The following is a 17909-nucleotide window of genomic DNA, read 5'->3' as shown; positions in this document are numbered from 1 at the left end:
TCTACCTTAAGGCAAAAAATAAAAATGTATAGCATTTTTACAATCCAAAAAGATTACATCCATCACCAACACTTACCATCTCATGCTAGGTCACTGCAGTAGCATCCAAACTATGTCTCTCTAAACCTTTATAAATTTTCAACAATGGGAATGAATTTTAAAAATAGATTATTTAAAGATACTCTAATCTTAACAATGAGCTGATAGTCATTTTAAAGGAGATTTTGTGTCACAGGAGAAACTACTTTCTAGAAAGCTGGAAAAGTCTTCACATATTTTTCTAAGAAAGGATCAATCATAATCTCAACAATTTCAAGCAAATAATCACATAGAACACAAGTTTTTGGTTTTTTTTTTTTTTTTTTTTGGTACCAGGGATTGAACCCAGGGCAATATAACCACACAGCCACATCTCCAGTCCCTTTTAAAAATTTTTTTAGAGGCAGGGCCTCACAGAGTTGCTTAGGGCCTTGAAAAGTTGCTGAGGCTGGCTTTGAACTCACGATCCTCCTGCCTCAGGTTCCCAAAGAGCAGAGTTTAAAATATCTACCTAAAACCTACTGAATTGTCCCATTTCTTGAAGTTCAGAACTTCAAAGATTTGCTTTGTGTGAGCAAAGGTGGGTATTAGGGATCAAACTCAAGGCCCTGTGCATGCTAGGCAAGCTCTCTACCATTGAGCCACATTGCAGCACATTTTATCTTTGTATTTTGAGGCAGGGTCTCACTAAGTTGCTCAGGCTGGCCTGGAACTTGAGATTCTCCTGCCTCAGCCTCCTGAGTAGCTGGGATGTTCCACCACAACCAGCTAAGCATTTGCATTTTTAATAAGATCCCAGATATATCTAATATGTAGCCAGGTTTCAGAATTGAAGACTAGTAAAATCCTCTTAATTTTTTGGATGAAACAGATGCTCAGAGAAAACGACTTGCCTAGCAAGTTAACCACCCAGAATTTCCTTATTTAGTATTCTTTATCTCTTTAGCCAGTATTTGCCTGAACCTTAACTCTCTAGCCTTTTTACTGACAAGTACCCAATGCCAATGCCTAACACTATTTAGGGATATTTTACAGTGGTATTTGTTTTGTTTTTGGTGCTGGAGATTGAACCTAGGGTCTCATGTATGCTAAGCACACATTTATGTCACTAAGTTACACTCGGCACTAACACATCAGCATCTGGAATTGCCTGACAAGAATATCTCTAAGCCTTTGCATTTCTATGCGTGACTAAACACAACACATGATTCTCTTAACACTACAGTTTGAATCTTGAATGTCATTAAAAGGCCCACACGGTAAAGGTTTGGTTACCAGTCTATGAAGCTATTAGAAGTTGGTGGAACCTTTAGGATAAGGGGACTGGTAGAAAGAAATTAGGTTATGCCCTCAGTGGAGATACTGGGACCCCAGTCCCCACATTCTTTTTTTGCTTTTTGGCTGCCATGAGGTGAATAGGCCTATTCTACCATGTACTCCTACCATGATGTATTGTGCCACTACAGGCCCAAAGCAATAGGGCCAAGTGAACCAAAACAAACCTTTCCCTTATTAAGTTGGTTACCTCAGGTATCTTGTTACAGTAACAAAAAGCTAAAAGTTGCATTTACCTAGTGAGTGAACTTCCGAGCCTAACATCTCACTAAGAAATTATCCTACACCTCAAGTTCAACAGCCTTTCACTTTTCCTTATCCTCTTTTTTAAACTTTCACTAGAGTTTTTTAAATCTCTCTTTGAAGCTTTCCTAATGGCAAGAATTTAAAATCTTATAACAAATATATTTTCAGAGCATTGAATTAGTCTTTAGCACTTAATGAGACAGGGCTTGCCAAAGCCCTAAAAATTAATAATGAGTGTCACAACTGAATATAAATGGTCATATTATATCTGGAAGCATATGAAAACCCTAAAGGAGCAATACTTAAGGAGGCAAACTCTTTGGGATTTTCTGTTATATATTCTATTAAAGAAAAATAACCTGTTATCTTAGAAGAAAACCACTTCACTATACATTTTTGTTTTTGATACTGGAGATTTAGCCCAAGAGGCTCTTTACAGCTGAGCTACACCTGCAGCCCTTTTTATTTTTTATTTTGAGACAAAGTCTCAGAAGTTGCTTAAGTCCTTGCTAAGTTGCTGAGGCTGACTTCCAACTTGCAGTCCTCCCACCTCAGCCCCCAGAGTCGATGGGATTACATGCTACCATGCCTTATTTCACTATACTTTCAATCTTTTTAATTATGTCTATCATCCAATCTTGGAAATTTTGTAAACCAGACTTCTCAACCTTGGCACTACTGACATTTAGACTGGATAATTCCTGTTGTGAGGGGCTGCCTTGTGCACTGTAGGATATTTAGCAGGATCCTTGGCATCTAAGGATTCCTGCCCCTTGATAATCAAAAATGTCATTTCCAAATGTGGCGAAATGGAGGGCTGAGGTGAGAGGCATGAAAATCCTCCCTATCCACCTGCTGAGAACTATTGTAACAAATCAAAAACACTTTTATTCTAAATTCTTAGAAACACAAAATATATAATACAAGTCTTTAAAGGGTGCCTTTACAAAGACAAAGATAATAAAGAATTAAACTCAAGAGAAAAAAGTAGAACTACATATCCAAAATAACAAAAACTTCTAAGTGCAAACAAATAATAAGTAAAATAAAAAATAAAAGGCAGATACACAAAATAAATGTCCATTATTATCAGAAATTCATGTCTAAATTACATTTTTATCAAACATTGCTTTCAGGCTGGGGATATAGCTCAGTTGGTAGAGTGCTTGCTTCACATGCACAAGGCCCTGGATTCACTCCCTAGCACCAAAAAAAAAAAAAAGTTGCTTTCAAGATGGGCATGGTAGCCTGTGCCTATAGTCCCAGCTACTTGAGAGCCTGAGGCAAGAAGGATGGCTTGAGCCCAGAGCCTAAGAGTTAGGGACAAATCCAGGCAACATAATGAGATTCCATCTCAATCAATAAAGACTGCTTTTGAAATACACTTTACCACCAAAGGAAGCACTAGATTAAATTACACCATACATACCTCCAAATTTGGCATTCACCATAACATACAAATGCTCTCGAGGATAAGCATTTAGGTCCCTGGACACCGCATGTAAACTAATGGTGGGGTATTCCAGTGAGAATCCTAATCCAGAACCATCTAACCAAGACAGGCGGCTGAAAAACATGTTTTAAATAGATTATTTTTAGAAACTGAATCCTAACAATATTCCAAAGTTTATAAAGGTTCAGCCTAGATACTTTCATGCATGTGAATAAATCCAAATTAAGTTTTTAGAAACATTCCTAAAATAAGAAAATTCAGCAGGAACTGAATTGTCTTTAAGACCAAATCTGTTATACCTTATTTTCTACCAGCTATTAATTAAAATAGATTTGAAATGCAATTTTTTAAAAGTGATTTATTCTTATTTGGATTGTCTTCTGGTACCCTATTTCCTTTTGCCAATCTTCCTTATCTAGTTAAGTCCCCAGCAATTCCATGAGCTCTCCTTTCAATTACCACAGTCTATAATAATCTCCCCACTTATGCTCAGTAACATACAATTAGGGCTTTACTCTGTAGAAATGAATCTTACATATAACCTGCTACTTGACAGCAGAACCTGACTTGTCACATTCCTGTAACATTCTTTGAAAACATTAGCATAGTGCTCAGCATGTAAGCATGCAATGAGTATTTGGAAATCACCAATTTCCCCATTAATTTTTTTACACTAAATGATACACATTTAAAATGGCTATAATCACAATCACAAGAGATACACTCTATGAAGATTTTCACTTTATTCCCAGCTTAAGGAAAAAGCTATAAATAAACTAGGTCTAGTTTTCCCTCAAAAGTGGTCACATGCAAATATTTTATTGATATGACAAAAGACACATATCACCAAAATCAGTACACTGAATTTTGAATAGGTATTGCTTAATTTTTTGGTAATAACTACCCATATGGAATATATCACTTAGCAGAAATTAGCAAAAAAATCCCAAAGAAAGCACAAAAATTGTTTTTGTAATACAAGTTCATGTAGTATGGTAGATATCTAGGGCTAGTAGGAAATAGAGAATGACTGCTAAGGAACCTTGATGGAATATCTTAGAAATATTCTAAAATTGATTGTGGTGATAACTGCCAAGTCAGTAAACTATGTGAATTACCTCAACAAAGAGAATTTTGGAAAGAACTTAAGGGGGTTGGAGATATAGCTCAGCAGTAGAGAAGATGCTTAGCATGTATGAGGCCGTGGGTTCATCCTTACCACTAAATAAATAATAAACAAATACATAAATAAAGAAGTTAATTCAACAATATTCCTATATCAGTCTATTTTCTTTCTTTTTTAAAAAAATATTTATTTTTTAGGTGTAGATGGATACAACATAATGCCTTTATTTTTATGTGGTGCTGAGGATCGAACCCAGGTCCCGCCCGTGCTAGGTGAGCGCTCTACCGCTGAGCCACAATCCCAGCCCCTCTATTTTCTTTTTTAAAAAATATTTTAGTTATAGTTGGACACAATACCTTTATTTCACTTATTTATTTTTATGTGGTGGTGAGGATAGAACCCAGGATCTCGCACGTGTGAAGCGAGCACTCTATCACTGAGCCATAACCCCAGCCCCAAATTTTTCTATACACTTTTAATAAGCTGAGGTATCTAATATCTACCCAATCAAAAACAAAAGTATAATAGGAGAATCCAGGACTCCCTTGGGCAGAAACAAGGACAGTGTGGCAGTCTGAACTGTTCACATTCAGTGTGAAGAGGAGGTTGAATTCTACACTCAAGTCCTTCTAGAACAACATAACAAGTATATAACACATGATCCTCAGTTATCAAAAGCATTATTAAAAGCAAAGGCAGGTCTGAGCATGGAGAAGCACCTCTATAATCCCAGCTACTTGGGAGACTAAGGCAGAAGGACTGCAAATTTGAAGTCAACCTGGACAATTTAGTGATATCCTGTCCCAAAACAAAAAAAAAATTAAAAAGGGCTGGGGCTGTAGTTCAGTGATAGAACACATATTTAGCATGGTTTGCTACAGCATACCTAGCGTGTGCAACATCTCCACCCCCACAAAGAAAAAACAAAGGCAGTGTATTAAAGACTATGGTAATTAACTGTTTAATTCCATAAATATACTGAAGGCAATATAACTGTGTCTTTTTTTTTTTTTTCTGTCTTGGTACTAGGGATTGAACCCTGAAGTGCTTTAGCACTGAGCTACATTTCCAGCCCTTTTAATTTTGTATCTTGAGACAGTTTCATTAAGTTGCTTAGGGCCTCACTCACTTGCTGAGGCTGGCCTTGAACTTGTGATCTTCCTGCTCAGCCTCCCAACTAATGGTAGCTTTTTAAAAAATTGAAAGCCATTGCTGAGTGCAGTGGCACATGCCTATAATCCCAATGGCTCAGGAGGTTGAGGCAGGAGAATCATGAGTTCAAAACCAACCTCAGCAACTTAGCAAGGCCCCAAGCAACTAGGAAGACCCTGTCTCTAAATAAAATACAAAAAATGACTAGGGATATGGTTCAGTGGTTGAGTGCCCCTGGGTTCAATCCCTGGTACAAAAAAAAGAAAGCCAGGAGAAGACCGCCAGAACGGCGCAAAGATCACACACCCCAGCCCTGGAAGATGGGGAACTGTCTCAAATCCCCCACCTCGGATGACATCTCCCTGCTTCACAAGTCCTGGTCCGACCATGCTAGCTTTGGCAAGGGGAAGGAGCAGGATCAGGAGCCGCCACCGCCATATCAGGAACAAGTTCTAGTTCCAGTTTATCATCAAATACCTAGCCAGACTCGGCTAGCAACTCAGCTGACTGAAGAGGAACAAATTAGGATAGCTTAAAGAATAGGCCTTACACAGCATCTGCCTGAAGGAGTTTGACCCTGGAAGAGACGGATCAGAAGAAAAGATCCGGGAGTGTGGGATCTGTATGATGGGACTTTGTTTATGGGAACCCAATTTGATTTCTGCTGTGCATGCACATCATCTGGACTGTATAGATGACTGATTGATGAGATCCTTCATGTGCCCCTCCTGCATGGAGCCAGTTGATGCAGCACTGCTCTCATCCTATGAGACTAATTGAGCCAGGGTCTCTCTGACTTCAAGTGAACCATCATTTTTGGTGGTTTTTAACTTTAGTCACTGAGCGCAAAGAGCCAGGATTACGAATTAAGATCATGCACAAAAAGATTCCTAAAAATTCCTGGATGGCTGCAGATGTTGAGGAAAGTATATGATATTTTAGAAACTTAGCGGGGGGAAGTAGGATGATATTTTTATGTAAAGCCTTGACCCAGTGTTTAAGAATATAATTGTATTTAGACCTTGTTATTGCTCCAGTACATAGGAATTATGTAAAGTATTAAAGCAACTGTATATGTTTAAATTGTGTGTGTGTTGAAGATTAGGAAAAAAGATAGTGGTTATTTTTCCTAAATGAAATAACTTTCTTCTCTCCACCAAATTCTTTTCTGAAGTTAATGGCATTTGGGTCAAGGTTTTATTAAAAGCTACATTTTATAACACTGGCACACACACACAAAAATAGTTTTAAGCTTGTTTGCACAGTTCTTTTTTCCCACTGGAAATGGAATTCATTGCCTTAGGTCTTTTTAAATAGTATATTATCATTGGGACTGACTCTATGCTTGAAAACCAGTTTATTTATAACCTGTTGTAAGTGCTATATTCTGTTTGCAGTTAGGAAATGCAAAATTTTAAGTGATCTCCTAGCTTGTAAGCAAACTGAGATATACTATCCCTTTTCTATATAAAAATGAGTTAATGTGTCAATAAATCAACTCAGCAAGGTGGGTTTAACATTACCCTTTCCTATGTATTTTATCTAATTCTTTTGGTTGTTAATATGGTGATAAATGAAAGTCAAGGTAAATTTTAAATATTAAGATTTCCGATTTATTGAGCTTGAATTATGCCACTATGCTTATGTAAAAATGAAGGTGGCACCATGGTAAAACTTAATGAGAAGTAGTTTCTCAGTTGTAATAATTTTGATTTCTCTTTCTTTTCTTTTGAGAGAGAGAGAGAGAGAGAGAGAGAGAGAGAGAGAGAGAGAGAATTTTTTTAATATTTATTTTTTAGTTTTTTCGGCAGGCACAACATCGTTGTTTGTATGTGGTGCTGAGGATCGAACCTGGGCCGCACGCATGCCAGGCCAGCGAGCTACCGCTTGAGCCACACCCCCAGCCCTGATTTCTCTTTCTTGTGATCTCTCCTTCCCTGTTGTCTTGAACCATAGCAAAAGGATTCTGCATCTCTCATTACTGTAGTGATGAGGTTACTGAAGTTATATAAACACATCTCAGTCTCTGTTTCTTTGAGAGGTTATCTGTTAAGTCCTGCTAGGTGATTGACAAGACTAAGTAGGGAGAATAAAGGTAAATGTGATTCATGTTTTGCACATAAATGCAGAATTTTATAACCACATGACTTCATAGTTGTGGTCTTAAAAAAGGAATTTCTCCTTTAATTTTTCTTGCAGTTAATGTAATACTCTAAATCTCTAAGCTTCTGAAGTGTTAGAGGTAGAGATGGTCTAGTAAAGATGTAGTATTAATGTATATCCATTTAGCATGTGTTTATTTTTCCTTATGTACTCCAGGTGATTTATCTGTTCAGCTCAGTGATATTACAGCTAAACAACATTCATTAGCAAAAGGAGAAGCAGTCTACACCTAACAGAGGAATCAGAAATGTTTCTTATTTTTGTTGAGTTGAATGTTTGACTCTAACACTTTTCTACTTACAAAACATAAGTTCCTTAAAGATTCTTCATAATTGTATTATAGAAGAATTTAGTATATCATAAGTACTTAGTTTGACATCCAACTGTAGTAGCCATGTTGATTTCCTTAAGAACACCATGATGGAAACACTCAAATGAATTTGAGAAAAATTGGAAGAAATCAGATTATCGGGTTCTGTTAAATTGTTAATGTATCTTGCTTAAATTTTGTTCGTTAATTTATATCCATCCGATTATATAAAGCAAATTTGGAGGAAACAGCTGAAGTTATGCAATATTTTCAGTGATAATTACTTTTGGTTCTTGTGTTTTCTACTTAAAACATGATGTCTATGTTATCCAGTATTATAGTCAGACCTTCTTTTCTAGATTGTCAGAATTGCTAAATGAGCTTTTTTTTTTTTTTAAATCAGTTTCATGTTGATTTTAGTCTTTCTTTATTATAAGGCTTCTTTCACAGAAGTTTGGTAATACTGAAGGCACCGGTATTGAACAGAATGATTTTGGGGGCACTTTATATCCCTTGACTTTGTTCTCCACATATCATGTTAAAATCCATCAATTGTGGCTTTTACTGAGTTGTTAAATAAAGTTATAATACAGTTGTGAAGGGCAAAAAAAAAAAAAAAAAGAAAGAAAGAAAAGGAAAATCTGGGTGGCTTAAAACTGTAGAGAGCATGAAGTGATAAACCCTAGAAATTGGGGCTGGGGTTGTAGCTCAGGTACAGCGCTCGCCCAGCACATGTGAGGCCCTGGGTTGGATCCTCAGCACCACATAAAAATAAAGAAAGACAAAGAAAAACAGAGAGAGAGAGAGAGAGAGAGAGAGAGAGAGAGAGAGAGAAAGGCCTTGTGTCCAAATACACCTAAAAAAATAAATATTAAAAAAAAGAACTCTAGAAATAATTTTCCAGAATGACTCATCCCCAACAGTTCAAAGAAACAGGTTTTATCATGTAATTAGATTGTGCGATGTATGCGCCTTTTCTGTTTGTTTCTTTCTTCTTAATGTAGAGATAGAAGAGTGTTCATGGACCAGAGAATCGCTCTACTAAAACCATCTTATCTTAAAACAAACTGCCCTTTTCTTACCTCAACAGTATTCTGGTATGATCATAATTTAGAAAGGAACATTCTACACCTAAATGTCCAAAATAATTTCAAACATTCAAAGTCACAAAACATTTTATGTTTGAAATCTAAACATAGAATCAGTGCCTATCAAATTACAGACTTCAATTTAAAAACCATAATAAGTGCTGTGTAGTTGCTCACTGCTGTCAAGACTACTGCCTTAGCACAGCATTTCCAATGGAACTCTCACAGTAATATATAGAAATGGATTTAGCACCCTAGGACAGGGACAAATTGCACTTAAAAGTTATATTTACCTGATCATTAAGTTCATATTTTTTAGTTACTTTTCACGTATTTTAGAAGAAAAGTCCTCCCAAGCCAAAATACACAATTGACTACACCCAGTTCTAAAAAAACGAGTCAAAAAAAAAAAAGAATTAGCCAGTAAACATGTAGAGATAATTTTTTCTTTTTTTTTTTTTAGTGCTTGGAAGGGAACTTAGGGCCTCGCCCATGCTAGGCAAGGACTCAACTACTTAGCTAGATCCCTAGTACTTTTTTTAAGCTGTAAAACAGGGTTCTCAATAAGCTGACCATGCTGGCCTCAAACTAGTAATCCTGCCTCAGTCTCCTAAGTAGCTGGCATTTCAGAAATGTTTTTGCTAAATTCATGCTTTTGCACAAGCATGGTCAGTGTCCTTTATTCCTGGCATGGGGTTAAAAAAAAAAAAAACAGGACAGGGGATTAAGAGAGGTCTTGAACTTGGGTTGGCATAATTATTTGGTTTAAAATTAATTCTGAATGAGATGCAAAAAGGAATTTTTTTCTAAGTTTAAGTTATTTATTTGTTACTTAATTATCTATCTTACCTGTTTTAAGTGGCCTATTTTGAATTATCCATGTCTCTATACCTTTGTTATTTGGATAAAAAGTCGACTTCTTATAAAACTGAACTCTGAAAATAAGGCTGCGAAATTTACTTCTTTGAATACATACTTTAGAAGCTATTTACTAAAAGTCAAATGTGACACTATTCCTCTTTGACTGAAATCCTAAAGTAGTTTCCACAAAGTCTAAGGGTTATAATAATAAACCATGCTCATGCATATGGCTCTCTCCTGCTCCAGGTTTATTGAAGAACTGCTGGACTGGGTATACACGTATATGCTGTGTGTGTCTATGTGAAATACACACATACATATCCTGGTACACAGAATAATGGTTTTCAACCTTGCATCTAGCTATCTTATTTATTCTAATTAGAACATTTCCCCATTCACCTGGCTGTTAATTATCATTTGTCACATTCTTCAGGAAGACTCTCCAGTATGTTAAAACCTTGGAATGTTAGGTGGGAAAGAACAAAAAAGGGGGATAAACAAGGAGGTGGGGCTAACAGTGAGTGAAGAGATATATACAGATATCCAAGTGTTGGTTTAATTATAATTATTTATGGAAAAACAAAATGTGTATATATACACAATGGAGTTTTATTCAACCACAAAGAAGATGAAATTATGTAATTTGCAGGAAAATGGATGGAATTTTGAAAACATTAGGTTAAGTGAAATAAGCCAAACTCAAAGTCAAGGGTCATGTGTTTTCTCTCATATGTGGAAGCTAGAGAGGACAAAGAAAGGTGGTGGTGGTGAAGATCATGAAAATTGAAGGGAGATCAGTAAAGGAAAGAGACCAGGGGAGGGAGGAGGAAAGGGAAGGGGAAAATAATGGGTAATACTGACCAAATTATATTGCTATGTTGTATGAATGCATAAATATATATCAACAAATCCCACAATTATGTACAGCTACAACACACAACTAAAAATATGAAAAAAAGAAACCTCAAAAAATTATATTTTATACATACATAACTTGTACATTATATATACAATTTTTACACACGTATTACAAAAAAATGTTTTCTTAAAGAAATGAGAAATTTGTTAGTGAAAAGTTGATTAAAAATCAAAACTTAAAAAAAAATAGATAAAATCTTAAAAGGATTTAATACTTCCAGAGTGTGACAACTGGGTTGTGATTGTCCTTGTTCTTCAGAAGTATGTTAATGTATTTACAGATGAGGTGAAAAACATGCCTGTAATTCTCCAACAGCTCAAGAAAAAAAGGATATATGGCAAAATGTTAACAAGTAATGAATCTTTTTTTAAAATATTTTTTTTTTAGCTGTAGATGAACACAGTATCTTTATGTATTTATTTTTATGTGGTACTGAGGATTGAACCCAGTGCCTCATACATGCAAGGCAAAGGCTCTACCACTGAGCCCCAGCCTCAGTAATGGATTTTTATAAGAAGTGTTAATAACATTCGCAGCTTTTCTTTAAGTCTGAAACTTTTCAAAATACAAAATCAGGTACCAGATATTCCCAAAAAAGAAATTCTAGAAAGAAGAACCAATGTATGGAGATGCAATGAAGAAAAAAGATTGTACAAGGGTTAGAAATATATCTGTGCTCTAGCTTTTACTTATTTAAAAGAAACTGTTGCCCCCAAGATTAAAGATCTTCTTGTCAATACCCAACAGACGCTTTTTTGATTTTATCTGACTGCCTTTATTCTTCTTCCATGACTCACCTCTTCATGTAGTTGTATCCACAAGGTTCTATCTATAGTGTTCTCTTCTCTTTTTTTTAAATATTTTTTTAATTGTAGATGGACACAATACCTTTATTATTTATTTATTTACTTTTATGTGATGCTGAGGATCAAACCCAGTGCCTCACACATTGGAGGCAAGCTGCACTGAGCCACAACCCCAACTCCTATAGTGTTCTCTTCTTGAGTTATTCAACTCCCATGAGTATATGTTAATATTTACTGTAACGACTTCCAAATCTTTAATACCACTCCCCTAAGAGAGACACACTTATTTTATTCCATACATGTCCAGACCAAACTCATGACCTGCCCTTCATCCCAAATTTGCTTTTGTTTCTAGCTATACTTCCTCAGTGACTAGCTAAAAACCTAAACTTTGCCCAGCATCTAAATTTCCCTCTGAATCAAGGTTCTTTACAATTTTTATGCCCAGAATCTAGTAGGCAGAATTTTGGCTTCCAAGACATTCATTTCCTAGTGTCATGACTGTAAATATATTTTAAATGGCAGAAAGGACTTTGGGAATGCAATTAAATTTACTAATCAATTGACAATAATATAGGGAGATTATCCTGTTATCTGGGTGGCCCAAAATAATCACATGAGCTTTTAAAAGCCGAGAATTTGGGGCTGCGCTTGTGGCTCAGCGGTAGAGTACTTTTATCGCACGCACAAGACCCTGGGTTCGATTCTCGGCACCACATTAAAAAAAAAATAAAGGTATTGTGTCCAAATATAACTAAAAAATAAATATAAAAAAAGCGGAGAATTCTCTGGCTATAGAAGGAAGCAAAAGGGGAAATCAAGAGTCTGCGAAGGACGATTCATGTGTCACTGTCAGTTTGGAAGAAGGGGGTTACACGTCTAGTCAACATGGACTTCAAAAGCAAAGACACGTCTGTGAAATTCCAAGGTGCTACAGGTGAAGGGGGTTACACGTCAAGTCAACATGGACTTCAAAAGCAATACTTAAGACACGTCTGTCTGTGAAATTCCAAGGTGCTACAGGTGTCCAAATAAAAGAAATTCCTTCCAGGACCCCCAAAAGTAAGTCAGGTGCCTCTGGATCTAATCCCAGCGTGCGTGGGGTTGAGGATGTTCCTCTTCCCATCCACATCTAGAGAAGAAAATCTATACTCCTTAACCAAACTTTCAAAATCCCCTACAATTTGCTCTGAGTTTACATATCTTATGCAGGGCAACATCCTTCTCACAAGTTCTTTCACAAAGACAAGCAAACTGAAAGTCTAACTCAGAATTCGAAAACTCAAAACCTTAACCGTGATCATGAACTAATGACAACGCACGCTCCAGGTCTCCAGTAGACAGGCGGGTAGAAAAGCACAAACCGTGGGAAATTCCATCTGGAGAATGGAGAAAGAAAGGCTCCATCCAGGGGAGGGCACCGTGGAATAATAGAGTCTTCCTGAGGACGCACAGCACGCGCTCTGCTCCCGGCAGCCCCGAGGTCGCATATCGCCTCGCTCCTCTGCACTGCCTGCGCCAGAGGCCATCGCTGGTGAAAAGGGACCCTACCTCTCCGCGATGTAAAGAGTGCCGATACCGAGGCCCTTTCCGTTCAGCACAGCCTCTGTATCTGGCTGCTGTTGCCGAAGCCCCTCATCCTGTCCCGGCGGCGGGAAACTCTTTAGGAAGCTCATTGTACCCGGGAGCATCGAAACAGGTTCTCAGAAAGCTAAGACACAGCAATACCCGCTCGCTGCAACACGCCCCGGAAGCGGTGGCAAGCAACCCAGAAGAACAACTTAGCCTGCACCGGAATTTGAGCGCCCTCGACCATAGAGATGAGACGCTCTAGGCAAAGCGCTCGCAGTTCTTTGACGCCCGGATTTGTCACGTGACACTACTCCCCCTCTCTCCCTTTCTAAGGTCCTAGACTTGGAAAATTGAACTTTCTCTAGCACATCCTACTTCAAGGTCGTCACAGCAGCCCTGTGAGACGAAGTACAAGGAATATTATTATGCCTTTTTCTACAAAAGCGGAAACGGGCCTGAGACCTGAAGTCACCTCCTGAGGATGCACAGGAAATAGAGACCACAATCATCTAGAGGTCAGAAATCTAGCTGGGTTCTTCTCATCTGCTCCCGCCTCACCAAACCTGTTCACATGTCAGTTTTACACAGCCACGCAACAGACATCAGTCTAGGTCCTGACATCGCCCTAGCGCAGGAGCTACCTATTCCCACCTGTCAGGCGGGCACCAGCACAAAGAGGTAATTAACGCGTGGCTTAGAGCTAGGCAGTAAGGAGATGGGGCGCTGAAGGGGAAAGAATCCCTCAGATCTGGAACTCTTGATTTGCTTTTTCGTTAGATCCTAACAGAAAAGTAAAGAGAGCAGCGAAAAATAGTTGTAATAGTGGCTGAAGTAACGGAGTGTTGTATGCCACACACTGCTAGGCACGTTACTTGCATTATTCTTAATTCTGTATGACAAATATATGAAGAAATTTTCTATTATCGACCCAGTTTTACAGATGAGACATAAGGGATTAAATTCAAGAGCAAAAGTGTGTCGTGAGGGACCTGGTCCTGTAGGTTCCACTTTTCTTGCTTATCAAATTAGGATGATGATACCTATGCAGTAAGACTGTTGGGCCTGGAGGACCGGACGTGTAGGGTAGTTTTATTTGTATCTTCCCAAGAGTTTCGCGGAATGTAGATTTTTTAAACTGGATTAGTTTGTTGGTAGCAAGACTCGGGGCGGGGCACACTACACAGAAAGAGAGGAGTCTTTCTTTGCCCTACTATAGGCAACACTGGCAGTAAGAATTCCACAGCTATCTAAAGGAGTCCCTTAGAATTTGGAGATAGATCGTGGGGAAGATGGTTGTGAAGGTGAAGATCAGGTTGCATGAAGAAGAGAGAAACGTTACGTCTTATTTCTAAATTTCCAGTTTAAGAGTATGAGTGGATGCTGACTCAGTTCCCCAAGGTGACTTCAGGAGGAGAAAGAGGTTTTGAAAATAGCTTGTAAATCTAACTTGAGAAGTGACCAGATTGAGGTTGCACATAGGACATTTATTTGTGACTGGCTATTTGATTGAATAACCAATGCTATGCTCAGAAATGGAATTCCCTATATAATACAGGAAAAAATTGGCTGAAACAAGTATAATATTTTCATACTAATTTGACCTAGTTTTCACAGTGTCATTTAAAATAAGTCACTGCCCAAGTGCATCACTTGGATAAAATGCCTATTTTAACCAAGGTTATAACTGATAAAAACTTAAGAAAGGGATCTTAGCTATGACAAGGAGCTTTCTGTTTTTTTTCCAGAGATCAATCCTAGGGCTATGAGCATGCTAGGCTAGTGCTCTACCACTGAGCTACATCCCAAGCCAGGAGAAAGAGCCCTTCCTGCACCCATTACAGTGCCAGGTTCAGAGGAGGCTTTTATGAAAATACATTTAAAAGCAAACTGAAGCATATCACCAAGAATTGGAAGAGGCGAATTTGTACTTTCTGCCTTTTATGTAAATTCCTGTGAATAACTTAAGCAGTAGGCAGTTAACACATTATTCTTATATTTATGCAGAGTTTTGCTTTTTAAATGAAGGCTTTTCTCACCCATTAGTTCCTTTGAACTTTATAGTAATTCTGTGGGGTAGGCAGGGTAGCTATAATTATGCACACTTTACATATAAAACTGAAGATCAGAAGATTCAAGTGATTTGCTGAAGAATATCCATGGGGCTGGGGTTGTGGCTCAGTGGTAGAGCTCTTGCTTAGCATGCAATATTCTCAGCACTACATACAAATAAATAAAGGTTCATTGGCAACTAAAAATATTTTAAAATAATACTAGTTCCCAATACTAGTAATTAGACTCCTGCCTTTTTATTCCAAGTCCAGCATTTTCAGTGTAAACTACCACCTCTTGAACTAGTTGACAGAGATTGATTTTACTGTTTTTTTTTTTTTCTTTTTTGTGGTGCTGGGGATCGAACCCAGGGCCTTGTGCATGCAAGGTAAACACACTACCAACCGAGCTATATCCCTAACCCATAAAGATTTCAGACTTTTAGTAGTAAGAGTTATGTGTGCAGCTGGGTGCGGTGGTGGATGCCTATAATCCCAGCGGCTTGGAAGGCTGAGACAGAGGATGTGGCTTAGTGGTCAAGTGTCCCTGAGTTTATTCCCTGGTACTAAAAAAAAAAAAAAAAATGTATCCAATAAATCCATTCTTATTAGATCAAAATTATTATTAGAACTTTGACACAAGTTCTAGTGAGATTCTGTCATTGTTAATCAAGTTCTTCAAGTTTTTGGCTCCAAATGGAAAAATATAAGCTATCTATAGTGTGTGAGATCATAGTGCAATTACTGGTATCCTGTTTGTAAGTAAAGATGTCAACAAGCAACAAAATAGACATTCAACAGAAAAACATGAAATAATTGCCAGAGGAAGGGAGGAATAGCCACCCTCCCCCCACATTGTAAGTTTCAGCTTTCTGTAACAATTGTTCCTAATGATAGAGTTCAGATATTATTGGCCAGAAGCCTACTGGTTTCCTGGAGTTTCTCTTAGGAATTTGTGACATTTCAATGAGACTTTCCAAATAGTTTAATATTTCTAGTCTGTCAGTTTTAAAGACTGGAAGTCAAGCTAGAAATAATTTGGAGAGAGATTGAACCAATGATGGTATCAAACTTTTTTTTCCTTGATGGGGAGAGCTTTCTATAAAGAGGGTGAATGTAAAAGGATGGAGATCGAAGACAGAGATAATTGAGAAGTGAAAGACTCAAAGGAGGCAAGAGGAAAGCTATCAGATCAAGGAAGCAGACAAAGGGGTTGCTACAAAAAGTGTCTCCTCCTTAGAGACTGGCTAGGTATGATGGGTGCTTCATACATGGGTACAGTGGCTCTGAAACAGGCAAGAGACATAATAAGGAAGTGATAGGTGGCCTATACTATGAACTAGTAGATTCCTAGTTAACTTTTCCTTTGGGATGTGACTGTGTGTGCTAAACTAATGTTTCATGTACCAGCTCACATCCTTTTAAGAGTGTCCTTTCTCTTTGATTTTCATTTAGACCTATATGACCTGAAAAGAGTTCATGTAGTCATTGAAGAATCAAAATGACAAAAACATTCATCTCATCAGAAGGGTGCCAACATTTCATTAAAATAGTCTCATTATTTATTATAATTCCACCTCTACTAAATGATCACCAATTCTTAGTTTTTAAAAGAACTCTTATTTATTATTTGTTCTCAGAATCTAAGAGCTGTGGGGTGGCAGCTATGTTCTAGGCCCCATTCTCAGCTCAAAAGACTCCTTTGAACTCTTTTATTTTGTTATTGTTGTTGGACACGATACCTTTATTTTATTTATTTATTTTTATGTGGTGCTGACGATGCAACCCAGTGCCCTGCAGGCGCTAGACAAGCGCTCTACCACTGAGCCACAACCCAGCCTGCTTTGAACTCTCTTGAGGGTGCCATGGCACTGTCACCTTTGGCTTCCAACATGATGTTACCTCTGCTTGACATTTTTTTAAGTGAAAATTTCACGTAAATCATTGAGAAGCATTACAACTGGCCATACTCTTTGTCAGTGTATATCAGCTTTCACTCCATTAAGTGAAATTCTGATTCAAAAGCTTTTTACTTAAATCATCGATCAATATTTTCAATCAAAATTGGAAATAGTGATGACATCTGCTAGTTTGTTGGTAAACAAATGACTTTAGTTTTTTTGAGGTGAGGTACTGGGGATTGAACTAGGGACACTATACCACTATACCAATAGGGCCACATCCCCAGCCCTATTTTGTATTTTATTTAGAGACAGGGTCTCACTGAGTTGCTTTGTGCTTCGCTTTTGCTGAGGCTGGTTTTGAACTCACAACCCTCCTGCCTCAGCCTCCTGAGGTGCTGGGATTACAGGTGTGCACCACTTCCCTACAAACCACCTCAATTTGAATTTTGTATTCCAAAAGTAAGAGAAAACTATCAGATCAAAATTTACAGATGAGAATCAATCTCAAGGTTGGAAGGCCCATTAAAGTCATCTGGTCTGATTCTTTTTTGAATGTATCAATCTATAATATTCCTGCCAAATAGCAGGCGAGTCAGCCTATACTTAAAACATCCCGTTCCCACAAATTTACTCCCAAAGTTGTTTAATAAAAGAACTAAATTACCTCCTGCCCCACAAATGAACTGAAAATGTTTGCCCAGCTGCTGTGCTCTAGTTTAGTTCCTTGCTCCTAAGGCAGAACAAGTCCATGGCCTCTTTAATGTATCAGTTCACCAGAGGCCAAGATAGAAACCAGTAGTTTTCTTGTATCTGTATTTACCTGGATGAAAAATAGTCAAAAATTATTTTGGGGAAACTGATGAACTTGTAAATTTACTTTCTAGATA

The 17909-nt window shown here is 37.7% G+C and overlaps 1 protein-coding gene and 1 pseudogene across 4 annotated transcripts in view; one reads left to right on the top strand and one right to left on the bottom strand.

Annotated features, from left to right (window-relative positions):
• Positions 1 to 13270, bottom strand: part of Clns1a (chloride nucleotide-sensitive channel 1A) — a 37117-nt gene extending 23847 nt beyond the window's left edge. For 2 of the 4 annotated variants that reach the window (XM_048788003.1, XM_015477375.2), the window contains exons 1-2: positions 13050 to 13270; positions 3050 to 3186 (exon numbers count right to left, since the gene is read on the bottom strand). In XM_048788003.1, coding sequence (XP_048643960.1) covers positions 3050 to 3186; positions 13050 to 13189 — 277 coding nt within the window. In that variant the 5' untranslated portion in view covers positions 13190 to 13270. The remainder of the gene's footprint in view (positions 1 to 3049; positions 3187 to 13049) is intronic. The other 2 variants (XM_048788002.1, XM_015477374.2) reach the window with 1 other exon arrangement.
• Positions 5513 to 6581, top strand: LOC107135481 (annotated as a pseudogene).
• Positions 13271 to 17909: the final 4639 nt, after the last annotated feature.

Source organism: Marmota marmota, unplaced genomic scaffold, assembly GCF_001458135.2.
Source record: "Marmota marmota marmota unplaced genomic scaffold, marMar, whole genome shotgun sequence".
Taxonomy (NCBI): Eukaryota; Metazoa; Chordata; class Mammalia; order Rodentia; family Sciuridae; genus Marmota; species Marmota marmota.
The sequence above is the reverse complement of the archived record's forward strand: the minus strand, read 5'-3'. Positions and strand labels throughout refer to the sequence as shown.